This window comes from Mesocricetus auratus, unplaced genomic scaffold (genome assembly GCF_017639785.1).
Source record: "Mesocricetus auratus isolate SY011 unplaced genomic scaffold, BCM_Maur_2.0 Super-Scaffold_100676, whole genome shotgun sequence".
In the NCBI taxonomy this organism is placed as follows: Eukaryota; Metazoa; Chordata; class Mammalia; order Rodentia; family Cricetidae; genus Mesocricetus; species Mesocricetus auratus.
Genome location: NW_024429266.1, coordinates 165,558,874 through 165,572,714, shown reverse-complemented (window position 1 = coordinate 165,572,714; position 13,841 = coordinate 165,558,874). Strand labels below are relative to the sequence as shown.

Genomic DNA, 13,841 nt, shown 5'->3' with positions numbered 1-13,841 from the left:
TATTTATCAAGAGTAATCCAGAAATATTTGCCATGAAAGAAGACAAGCTGAGCATTTTTAGGTGATCAAAATAATTAATGAACTATCTAAAGATTATCTACTTTAACAAATGGTATATAATTCAGAATAAAAGAAATTCTATGCCATCAATAAAATTTTTAGTTCTGATTTTTTGGTATTACCATTTCTTTCAAGGATCTTGGAGTCCAAGGCTGATTAATAACCCAACTCACTCTGATCACTTGCTATGCAATAACCTTGTTTCAGACATACTGCATCAAGACGTAAGACTATAATGTTCAGTAATATCCCTTAGTCCCTCAAGTTGGAATGTATATGTATAAAGAATGCATAGCATGAATTCCAAAGAAGGGGAATTGGAAACAACTGATCTTAGAATTTGAAGAGTAGCAATGCTAGTCAGTGAGGAGCACAGAGATTAGATAAATACCAGTGTTTGGGGATAAGAAGTTTGATATCCTAGGCATGTCATTTCAGACACACCTGTCATGTGATGTTCAAGGTTTTGTTTCTTTCAGAGGGAATACGGGAAAAGTGGAGAAAAAGTGCAAGGAAAAAATATAGATATTTATAAAGATATAGTTCTATAAACAACAACAACAAAATACTCATGTCCTGACTCATTGGACTTGCAAGAAGAACAATAAGTGATTAATGATGTCCCTTTTACTTGAACTTTATAAAACTCCTATAAATGTGATTTACTTCATTCTAAGCAGTTTAAATTGAACAAATGGTGGAAATGTTTTATTGTTTTCCTTTTGTCACTTTGGCCCCTTGATCTTGATGATGAAATCTTTTCAAATCATATCCCAAGTGAATTTCTCAGTAAAATTCTTTGGTTTAATATCTACAAAGGCTTAACTTTACCCCCCTCAAGCACTTGGGAGGCAGAGGCAGGTGGATCCCTGTGAGTTTGAGACCAGTCTGGTCTACAAGAGGTAGTTCGAGGACAGCCTCCAAAGCCACAGAAAAAGCCTGTCTCTAAAAACCAATAATAATAATAATAATAATAATAATAATAATAATAATAATAAATAAAAACCCGTTTCCCTTCTTTAAGAATGACTATAGTTCTTATAACTAAACAACTTAGTTTCCTAACCATTTGTAAAAAGCTATTGTGTTAAGAACATTTTACATGAGCTCTGTCCTCTTAACTAATTTTTATCCATCACGTTTGATGTACACCTGCATTTGTAGACCACTCATCTCAGCTAATCCCAACTATATACCTATTAAAATGGATATTTTATAATGTTAAATTTGATTGCTTAAGACAACCTGCAAACATTCCCATCTCTGTCTTGAGTTACAACATTGCAATATGTATCTTCAATGATACTACAAAGACCTCTGTATAAAAAGGCCAATGAAATTATGGGGAGGAAGAGGATTCTTGAAGTGGTCGGGCCTTCTAAAGAGAGTTATATCATTGAGGTCACACCCTTTAAAGAGATAATGTGATATTGGACTTGTCCTGTATCATTATTTTCTGGCTGCCTTGGCAAGCATGTTCCCCTTCCAGGTGTTCTCATAGCAAGCATGTCCTTAGAGTGACCCCCAAATCAATAACCCAATATATACTAAAGGACTGGAACTTTGAGCCAAAATAAATTGTTCATTCTTTCATTTATAAAAACATAATTTTTGGGTATGTAAGCAAACATATGTGTATTTGTGTGTGTGTGAGACCATGTGCATCTTTGCATGTAGAGGCCAGAAAAGAGCATAGATTCATCTCTCTAGCATATCCTCACACATATTTCCCACATTCTTCTTTAAAAATAGATTCTCTTAGCTGTTTGGGTACATTGGTATAAATCAGCATAACAACAGATGGACTGTTTCACGACAGGAAATAGAGCAGCGTAAAAAACTCCTGTGCAAAAGCTATTGTGTAGTGAACTGTTGCATATATATGCAGAGTGAGGTCAATGTGAATTACCTCATAGCCCAGCACTCTTCCAGTGTTTCTATTCCAAGCAATGGCATTCCAGGAAACCTCCATTTCAGAGGCAGAAAAACTCTGGACAGAAGTTCCTCTTGGGGCCAGCTGGGGTTCTACCATTAAAGAAGAGACATCACCATCTTCAATAGAGAGCCACAAGGAAAACAAATCCCTCCAAAAGGAGACTGTGCACAGTTACAAGTTAAACCATCCCAGCACTAAAGGCAGCTTACCATCTTCACCAGAGTAGACAATGGACACAGTACTCAGGGATCCTTCTCCTTCATCGTTGTACACTCCTACTTTAACTTCAAAGGGAGACAGGGGCATGATGCTTTCATTTCTGTAAATGAACCTTGATGATTCCACAAGTGCTACCCTTTCTTTCATCCAGGTTGTTGATCCCACTGGCCGGAACATGACGATGTAACCAAATCCCTCGCCATTCTGTAGTTCTTCTGGAATGGACTTAGGCAGAATGCAATCAACCACTGAGTCATTCTACACAAATATTTTGAACTATTGTCATATTTGTTGATTACTTGGTGTTTCTTCTATAGAGGCAGTTTTGGATAATTATAATATTTATTGAAGAATTAAAGATACATTTATTTAGAATACCATTTAGATAGCTCTAGTTTTCAAAAAGAAATATAAAGTAGGTATTACTTGCTTTTATCTCCTTTATTAGGAAAATGATTCTAATACAAAGTACTCATAAATAGCTCTAGTTTTCAAAACGAAATATAAAGTGTGTATATCTACTTTATTCATCTTTCATAAATTGCCATGATGAAATACACTAGAAGAGTGAGAGATTTAATTATACAAACTACAATATAATCTTACATGAATTTTTAAGCTTGCCACCAAATTAACTTATTAGCTATTTATCTCATGCTAAATATATTTTGTTTTCAATATTTTAAGAAGTTCTAAGATGAGTGTGACATACTCACTTTTTAGTATCATATACCTTAAGAAATAAAGTATTTTATTCAAAAGCATAAAGAAGCTGTCAGTATTTTAAAACATGTGCTTCACAAATAGCATCAGAGTGCATTTTTCCTCACAAAAAGTATATATACATATTGTGAATTTCCAAAACTCAAATTCCACACAACACGGTCAATGTCTTCTCAATGAACAAAAGTAGATATGTGTTCTTTCAGAATTTTTAATGTAAAAATTATAATTATATGAACCCAGAAAAAATGAGTTTATGCTTCAATCTGTACAAAATTTGCACCTGATTATAGCTATATTTTATTTATGAATCCATGGAATGTATTGCCTTTTTATAGCAAAAATACTCTTGCATTATTTTGTTATTTATTTTTTGCAATGTGTAACTGGCATAGCACAACACCAGTGTTTTTTATAGTCACATATGCACTTACTAAATTCCTTTATCTTGCTGTTTACACAGAATCCTCCAGTTACACACTCTAGAGCCAAAGGCATCATGTACCATGTACCCTAGTATCTGTGATGAGTTCTGCTGTCGACCCTTTGTGCTCTATAGCAAATAATAAACCCAACTGGTTCCTCTTACGAAACCTGGGGAGTAGAGACTAAGTTTGTTGTTGTTGTTGTTGTGGGGTGGTTGTGGGTTTTTTTCCTCTCAGGAAAGAGAGATTGCTCTGCAGGTGCTCATTTTGTTGACCAGCGATCTATGTCTGGATTCATATGGTGGAAGGAGAAAATAGACACCTGAACGCTCTCTTTTGAACTTCCTATGCAGAAAAGAAATGAATGCAATGACTAGCTTTAAAAGCTCTAAAGTAAGTAGAGGAAAAATAGAATTTTGCTACCATAGGTTTCAAAGAGAAATGGAAAGAGCTGCATGCATGCACAAGAAACTGGGAGGACTTGGACTTGACTACAACAACACCTGACCCTGAATAAGAATGCCTGTGGTCTACAGTGTTGGACAATGGTCCACTTACTCCATTGACTGCCTTTTAACTTTTTACGTAGCTTTAAAATAAGTGTCCATTAACTGAGTTGACCCAAGCTAGTCTCTATTTATGACATATAAGACACTATAGCAAACATAGAAAGATGAGAGAAACCACAATTTTTGACCTGGGGCAATAGTAGGACTATTTCTTTTGTGTGTAGGAAGACTAGAATTAATTACTTAATCAGGCAAAATTCGCAAGATGTTTTTTAGACTTCAGCAACATGCTTTAGATTTATTTTGAAGCTTCTTCATTTTCAGATGTGATTGCAATGTTTAGTTCTGTAAAGACTACAATGGAGTTTTATTAAACGACAACCTCTTTCTATCACTCTGTTCATTCAAGAAAGGACTGAGCCCAATAAGTTCATTTTAACATGAGGAAATAGTGGGTTATTTAGCTTCTCCATTCATTTTCTCAAATGGACTAAGAGCCATGTGTTGAAGAAGAAATCTACATAGAATGTTAAGGTAACAAGAAAGAGAATTTTCTCCATCCCCAAAAGAAAATGCTAAAAAAAAAATCAGATATTCTGTTGAATGTAAAAATCAATTAAAATTGATAAGGACTAATAACTCTCAACCACATTTAATATAAACCAAATCTAATCACAAATATTGGCCTAGTCCCATCTACCTTGGAGGCTGGTTTTAAAATAAGAATTTGGATGACCAGACACTATATGCTTCAGACAAAGGAATAGATAGAATGAAATTAGAAATGATCTGGAACATTCCTCATTGAGAACTTGTTCCCATAGTATGATGGTGTATGGAACAAGCTATAAAGGGAGAAAAATAATCAATAGTCCTAGACAATTGTAATGTCTTTGCAAAATGACAATCAATTTCCAGCAGGTTAAGATGTCCTCCAACGGTGCAATGGTTCTTTTTATATCGTAGTGATCACCAACATCTGTTTAATTGGAAATAAAGCCTGTTAAATAGATGTAAATTCATACTAGAAAACTAGAGCTATACCCTTGACTAGAAAGACTGTGGGACCTAGTGGAGAACCTATTACTGCCACTTTCCTACACCAAGATAATTTTTAACTTGTCACAAATACCTATCCTTATAATCATATAAAAATGTAGTTTTTTCCTCTCATTAAAGAAGTTTGTTTTCATTTCAGAAAAACAAAACTGGCCAAAATCAAGAGGAAACATGGGGGTATTCAACCACAGTTTATATATCTGCCCTGCAGACCCTATTCCTAAGGTTCAGGCATCATTGAAAAAGTGGGAAGGAAAGACTGTAAGAGCCAAAGGACAAGGATGTCTTCTGTTCAATAGTGTCTTCCATATGGGAGAGGAAAACTGAACAGATACAATGTCAAAACTATGATTAACTAAACAAGACATGCATAACAATAACAGCTAACATGTCAACAGGAATGGGAGAAATCACAAAGCTCTACCCATTGATGTATAACTACAGACAACTTTCAAAGGCTGCTACGAGAGTAAAGATCAGTTTACTCCAGTGATGATCTCCCTCAGATGTCCTGTTATTCCATGTGATCAAACCTAAACACATACACATGAGTAACACTAATGGAGTATATTTACACACACACACACACACACACACACACACACACCAATAATAACATTAAGGAAGGTGTCATGTATTTAAGAGACGGAGGGTGATACAGGATAAGTTGAAGGGAAAGGAGGAGGCAGTGGAAACAATGTTAAGTGTGCACGAAATTCTCAAATTAAAAAAAATAAAGATTCAGATTCAGGGAACATAGGCACACATCTGCATTCTGTTAATATAGATACATTAGGACTATAATAATAGAGTGAAACTTTATAAAGGGGACAAAATTATCCACAAGGTTCAATAGTTTCACTGTATATAACAAGTGTGCCAGCCTCAGTCATAGGTCATTATCTCCATAATGTTGTTTCCTATATTCCTGTTTATAGCCATATTGGATGTGATACATCACTTCATACTTGAACTATTAGAGACCATAAAGTAATAACACACAATAATATTCAGTTTGTATTTGTTTTTTTCTGATTTACTTCTGATATCATCAATACAACATCAAATTTTGCCATGTGGCAAATTTAAATTCATAAATATGCAAACTAGACCACCATCACTCCCAAAACAAAAATGGAGTACATAAGAACTAAAGTATTTCTGATCTTGGAAATAAACAAGGTAGGAAATAAGCAAAACTCATGTCTACTGGAAGAAAGGTTCTTATACAGACTCTGATTAATATAGAAATTTAAATGGCATATTCACCACCAAAATCAAAAGCAATTTCCTAGCTACTCTCACTAGAAACTTCAAATTCAAATGACCAAGAATAGTGTTTCACTAGCTGCTTAAAGCATCACAGGAAAACTCTGTTCACCATGAGTTAGGACAACATAAAAAATAATGTTGGGCAAAATTCCTGTGTTCAGATGTTTCAGTGCTCAGATAAACCACATTTTATTTCAGTTTCCATAGATGACAGCTCTGTACCCTACTGCCTAACCTTAATGGGAGGGCATGAGTCTCTCTGGGTGACCCACAAAACCCTGCAGTTCTGCACAAATGTGACTCCCCTATCTCTTAGGTCTTTAAGCTCCTGTGCTCTTAGTTCACAGCTCCTACCAAAGAGGGCTTATGGAGGGCACCCTATCAGCTAAGCACTGTACTTGATAATACGCATAGGAAACAAGTGGCACTGAAGCAATGATCAATTGCAGGGCAGCTGCAGTTGATGTCTCATTGTCATTTGGAATCTAGAGGAAACTACATTTACTCCCTAGGCTGCCCTACCACCCCCATGTAAGCAGGATTGATTATTAACATTGTCTCACAATTGCTTCTCCGTCTGTTCTCTCATTCTCTCTTTCTGGTGCAGAATTTCTCAACCATATCATTAGTCATACTTGGATCAGATAACTATTGTAGAAATCTATCTACATAGGCTGTTTGGCAGCAATCTGGTCTTTACTTGGCTTTCCCATACCTGGCCACACCCACTGCCTTGGTTATTACCAACTAAGCACTCTGTCTTTGTAAAATTTCCTACATGCGATAGAATTCCTGGCTAAGTAAGTATGGAGCAACAAATGAAAAATTATAGACCTGGTGAAACTGAAGTAGCCAGGCCCAACCTTTAGTCATCAGGCTGCGTAAGGCTGGGTGCAAGAATGCATGAATGATGTCCCACAAAAATAGAAAATTTACTTAAAATGTTAGGGCAGATGTTTTAATTATGCTTTTTTTTTGACATCTCAATTGCAATGGGATGACAACTCGAAAGTGGTAACCCCTCATTGCAATGTCAAAAGATTGGACACACCTGCTTTCACGTTTATGAAAAAAAATGATAATAAAATTTTAATCTGGAAAAGAAAACTGAATTTATATGTTAATATGAAGTAAAATGACTGGGAAAGCTATTTGATACTTCTGAAATTTCATCTAACTGCTGGGAAAGAACACTTGATTCTGTAAAGAACACTGTTAGAGCAATAATCAATTTTTGCCTGTGCTCTACTAAGTCTACAATAACCACAATAAAATAATTTCACAGCTAATCAATAAAATAGTACCCAACCCACCTAGTCATAATCACAATAGTACGGACCACTGCTCAGTAGATACTGAAATTTTTTTTCTTATATGTGGAACAATTTGAGCTGAGTTAGTTGTATTCTTTTACTTTAGTAGAAATAAGAGTTACACAATACCACCCGTAAATAATTTATTGTTAGGGTGATGTATTTTTTCCTGAATTTTTATATATCCTCTGTAGCAATCAAATAACGCTCTGTTGTTTTTCAGTATTCTCCCTGGCTAACTCAATATTTCTCTTTCAAAAATAACTTAGTGGGACAGAAAATTACCTCCCACGTAATGACGAGTTCCGACCTGCTTCCACCGCCTCCATTGATATTTACTGGTGCCACTATGGGGACTGCAGAAAACCAAAAGAAATGTGGATGGTTAGGTTGAAAGAAATGACTTCATCAAGAAGAGTTCTGTTTGGGAGGGTTTCACCTTTCAAAGCTCTCACCCTGGCAGACTGAGAGAGTGTTGAATTTTTAATGAACATAAATGATGTTTATACATATCCAAATTTCTAAGAGAGAGGACACAGTTTTGTTTGATACATGGGCACCTTGGCTCCAAAATTAATTAAAAATCAAGTAACATCATGTGTTTGACATTATTATGCATCATCTACTAATTGGCAAAATGATGTTGCATTCAGATGGTAACGGTGACACTGCTGATTTAGTGCCTAATTATACAGTTGTGCTGTAAACAAGTTACTCAGGCAGTACATTAATTAATTATTTTTTGTCAATAAACAAGCTGGATGTTTTTTCTTTCTTAACCATCAGGATATTTTAACATTTAAAATGAAATCCTTGTACTCAAATTACTCTGGAGAGAATGAGAGTAATTTTTAACTTTTCACTTATTAAAGAAAAGATTTCTGAATGGATCCAGGGAGACCGGGGAACCAGCTATTCCGGCAGGACCAGGTAAAACAGACCCTGTATCTGGGCCTGTGTTCCAGTGCGTGGGGATCACCTGGGAACTGAACAGTTTCCAATCCTGGCAGGAATCAAGCACCCCAGACTCCAGGACTTCTCTCCCACCAACGATACCAGGAAACCAGAGGAGCCAGTGAGACCAGGGAACCAGCTGTTCTGGCAGGACCCAGTACAACAGGCCCTGCATCTGGGCCTGTGTTCCAGTGCCTGGGGATCGCCTGGGAACTGCACAGAGCTTCCAATCCCAGCAGGAGCCAAACACCCCAGACTCCAGGACTTCTCTCCCACCAACGAGACCAGGAAACTAGCAGATCCAGGGAGACCAGGGGACCAGGTGGTAGGCTAAGCGCCCCAGATTCCTGGTCTTGTTCTCCACCCATGGGACCAGAACGAGGACAAGGAATAGAAGAACTACCAGATTATTGGACTTGCTAGCACCCACCAAAAGGGAACTCTGGTCCCCAAACCACCAGACCAGTAAGGGGCTCTTTCTGCACCCACTAGAAGAAGAGATGGGAAAGAGACAATACAAAAACACACTCAGCAACAGAAAAACAAATACGATACCACCAGAATCTAGAGACTCCAAACCAGCAAGACTCCAACATTCCAATGCAAATGAAGCAGAAGAGAATGACTTAAAACCACCTTCATGAAAATGATAGAGGCCCTAAAAGAGGATATAGGAAAATCCCTCAAAGAAATGGATGAAAAAACAAACCAAAAAATTCAAGAAATGGAAGAAAAAACAAACCAAAATATGCAAGAAATGGAAGAAGAAACAAAGCAAAAAAAGCAAGAAATGGAAGAAAAACAAAGCAAAAAATGAAAGAAATGGAAGAAGAAACCAAAAAAGGCAGGAAATGGAAGAAAAAGCAAACCAACAAGTGCAAGAAATGGAAGAAAAAGCAAACCAAAAATGCAAGAAATGGAAGAAAGAACAAACCAAAACATGCAAGAAATGGAAGAAAAAAGAAAACAAAAAAATTCATAAAAGGCAACAAATGGATGAAAAGATAAATTGAAAATTGCAAGAAACAATGCAAACAGTGGAAGGCTTGAAAACGGAAATAGAGTCAATAAAAAAACAATATGAAGAAAGACAGGAAATAGAAAAGCTGGGCAAACAGTCAGGTACTACAGATAAAAGCATTACCAACAGAACCCAAGAGATGGAAGAGAGAATCTCAGGTGTTGAAGATACACTAGTGGAAATGGATTTATCAACCAAAGAAACTCTTAAGTCCAACAAATCCTTAACACAAAACATCCAGGAAATATGGGACACCATGAAAAGACCAAACCTAAGAATAATAGGTATAGAAGAAGGAGAAGAAAACCACCTCAAAGGGGCAGAAAACATGTTCAACAAAATCATAGAAGAAAACTTTCCCAACCTTAAGATAGACATGCCAATGAAGGTACAAGAAGCTTACAGAACACCAAATAGAGTGATCACAAAAAAAGTTCCCTTGCCACATAATAATCAAGATGCCAAATATACAGAATAAAGAAAGAATATTAAGAGCAGCTAAGAAAAAAGGCCAAGTAACATATAAAGGCAAACCTATCAGAATTACACCTGACTGCTCCATGGAAACTCTGAAAGCCAGAAGGTCCTAGATAGATATTCTAACAACACTAACAAATCATGGATGCCAGCCCAGACTACTATACCCAGCAAAGCTCTCAATCATTATAGATGAAGAAAACAAGATATTCCATAACAAAACTAGATTCAAGCAATATGTATCCACTAACCCAGCCCTACAGAATGTTTTGGAAGGAAAAATCCAACCCAAGGAAGTTAACTACAACCAGAAAAACATAGGCATTAGAGAATCCCTCTCTACCAACAGCCAAAAGAACAAAGGGGTGAAATTCCACACATAATTCCACCAACAACAACCATTCCAAATCAAAGAAGAATGAGCAATCAATGGTCATTAATATCCCTCAACATTAATGTCCTTAACTCACTCATTAAAAGACACAGGTAGCAGAATGGATTCAAAGACAGAAACCATCCTTCTGCTGCATACAAGAAACACACCTCACCCTCAAAGACAGACATTACCTGCGAGTTAAAGGTTAGGAAAAATTTTTCCAATCAAATGGACCCAAGAAACAAGCAGGGGTAGCAATCCTAATATCTAACAAATTAGACTTTAAAATAAAATCAATCAAAAGAGATGAAGGAGGTCATTACATACTCATCACAGGCGAAATCCTCCAAGATGAAGTGTCTATACTGAACACCTGTGCCCCAAATACAAAGGCATCCACATTCGTAAAAGAAACATTACTAAAACTTAAATCACATAAAAAGCCCAACACACTTATAGTGGGAGATTTCAACACACCACTATCACCACTAGACAGGAATTCCAGACAGAAACTCAACAAAGAAGCATAGTGTCTAATAGAAGTAATGAACGAACTGGGATTAACAGACATCTATAGAACATTTCATCCACATAAAAAAGAATATACCTTCTTCTCACCACCACATGGATCCTTCTCAAAAATAAATCACATAATTGGCTACATATCCAACCTCAGCAGCTTCAAAAATTGGAATAACTCCATGCATATTATCAGACCACCATGCTTTAAAATTAGAATTCAACAACAACACAGATTGCAGAAGACCTACAAACTCATGAAAATTGAATAATGCACAACTGCATCATTCCTGGATCAAAGAAGAAATAAAAAAAAGAAATTAAAGACTTCCTAGAATTCAAAGAGAATGAAGACACAGCATACCCAAACCTATGGGACATTTTGAAAGCAGTGCTACAGGGGAAGTTCATAGCACTAAGTGCCCACATGAAGAAACTGGAGAATAGTTATACTAGAGAATTAACAGCACAGCTGAAAGCTATAGAACACAAAGAAGCAAACTCCCCCCAGGAGGAGTAGACGCCAGGAAATTGAGAGCTGAAGTCAATAAAGTAGAAACTAGGAAAACAATACAAAGAATCAATGCAACGAAGAGTTGGTTCTTTGAGAAAATCAACAAGATAGAGAAACCTTTGTCCAAACTCACCAAACAGCAGAGAGTGAATACGCAAATTAAAAAAATCAGAAATGAAAAGGGGATATAACATCGGACTCTGAGGAAATTCAGAGAATAATCAGGTCATACTTTGAAAACCTGTACTCCACAAATTTCGAAAATTTAAAGGAAATGGATAACTTCCTGGACAGCTATCATTTGCCAAAACTAAATCAAGAACAGATAAGCAATTTAAATAGACCTATAACCCCTATGGAAATAGACACTGTTAATACTGATGTAATAAGAAGAAAACTGTGTTATTCATCTCTGTGTTTTTCAAAGTCTATGAGGACAGAAGTTGTAAATATGGTTGAAGGGAAATTGTGACCATAAGAAGTACTAGTGTGTACCTCAAGGGAGTGGGTAGTCAGAATAAAGATTTTATCACATATTTAGGAGGATTAGAATATCTTTTCTGTTGACATAACAGCAAAAGCAAACTAAATCTGTAATAATGGATAAAGTACAGTGTATGCTTTCCAAGTGTTGAATTGTGTAAAGTTATTCACATGGTGCCATTTTTGTCCAAGATTCAGAAGTTGGGATTGAGATTTCTGGGTATGGTTGAGGATTTCAATCAAAGACGAAAGTAAGTGTGTGTGTGTGTGTGTGTGTGTGTGTGTGTGTGTGTGTGTGTGTTGGGGGAAGCTCAACTACTCATGTAAATTTTCTTTCAGACAATTGTGATTGAGGCAATCTAAAGAAACCCAAGTTTCTCACGTCATTCTTTATTCAGATGTATAGCTCTATCAATAAAATAGTGGTATGATAATCTTTTGTTCCTTCTGAAGACAGCATTTGTTTAGCATACATTTTTTGTTCGATTTATTCTTCATTTTGTTCACTTACGATATTCATAAATTTCATATTAATATAAGCCACACTGTCTAAGTATTGTCATTCATTTTGTCAAAAGCAGCATGATCAGAGCAATGTCTACAGAGTTACTGGATATATAAAGTAGTTGACAACTTCACACATGTATTAAGACGTTCTTTAGTTAGTTATGTACATAATAGTTTTACACTAAAATAAAGTGGGTTTTTTTTCTAGTTTCCAATGTAATGAGAAGCAGAAAAATTCTTCCTTTTAAAACATATTTTATGGAACCCGGTTGAAGAGAGGGAGGAATCATGAGCAAAGGGATCAAGACCAGGCTAGTATAACCCACAAAAACTGCTGACATGAACAAGAGGGAGATCATGGACCCCAGACTGATGGCTGAGAGGACAGCGTGGAACTGATCCAGATCCCCTAAATTTGGGTGCAGTGAGGAGGCCTCAGCAATCTATGGGACCTGGGGTAGTAGATCTGTATTTACCCCTGGCTTACAAATTGACTTTGGGTGCCCATTCCACATAGAGGGATACTTTCTCAGTCTGGACACATGGGGGAGGACCCAGGCCCTTCCCCAGATGATATGACTGACTTTGGAGATCACCCATGGAGGGCCTCACCCTCCCTGGGGAGCGGAGTAGGGACTGGGTGGGGAGTGAAGGGGTTGGTGAGGGTCAACTGAGGAGGGTGAGGGACCTGGGATTGACCTGTGAAGCAAGCTTATTTCTAATTTAAATTAAAATATATATATAAAAGACAAAGATACCTAAATAAGGAAAGCTTCAGATGGCCAAGCAGAGACCATTTCAACACTCCAAAGACAGTAATTATGGTCACTTGGAATAGATTTGGCTACATAAAAAGAGCAACAGCCCTCACAGAGAACAAATAATAGAATTTGCACCAATGAAAACACACCCATGAGCTTCTATAAACTGTTCTGTCAATTCAATTCAACTAACATGAGCCTTGTACTGGGGATTAACAGCACAGGTAAGAAGCATGCCCAATGAAGAGGAGAAAGCAGAACAATAAAGAATGTTTAAGGTGGAAAGAAACATATTTTTTTAATTTATGTGTGTGTATTTGGGGACATGTGCAGGTGCTCATGGAAATTAGATGAGGGCAGTAGAGTTGGAAATATCGATAGGTTTGAGCCACTGAATCTGGGTGCTGTGAACTCAATCCAGGTACTCCAGAAAAGCAGGAAGCAAAGCGCTCTTAACTTCTTTTTTCTTTTCCTAGACAGGGTTTCTCTGTGAAATAGCCCTAAGTGTCCTGGAACTACCTTTGTAGACCAGGCTGGCCTCAAATTCACAGAGTTCCCCATCCATTATCTCTTGAGTGCTGTGATTAAAGACCTGTGCCACTCCTTCTGGGCAAGTTCTTAACTTTTGAACCATGTCTTCATCCTCTCCTTTCTTTATTGAACTTATCACGAACTAATCTTGATAGTAAATCTATATTGAAGAAAAGTTATTC

At 36.8% G+C, this 13,841-nt stretch overlaps 1 protein-coding gene across 5 annotated transcripts in view; it reads right to left on the bottom strand.

Moving 5' to 3' along the window:
* Cntn6 (contactin 6) overlaps window positions 1-13,841 on the bottom strand; it is a 393,737-nt gene that overhangs the window by 22,194 nt on the left and 357,702 nt on the right. For 4 of the 5 annotated variants that reach the window (XM_040738246.1, XM_040738248.1, XM_040738247.1 and 1 more), the window contains 3 exons: window positions 7,802-7,872; window positions 2,206-2,440; window positions 1,970-2,085 (listed from right to left, as the gene is read on the bottom strand). In XM_040738246.1, the coding sequence (XP_040594180.1) occupies window positions 1,970-2,085; window positions 2,206-2,440; window positions 7,802-7,872 (422 nt within the window). Of the gene's footprint in view, window positions 1-1,969; window positions 2,086-2,205; window positions 2,441-2,538; window positions 4,852-7,801; window positions 7,873-13,841 lie in introns of those variants that run through there. The other variant, XM_040738250.1, reaches the window with a different exon arrangement.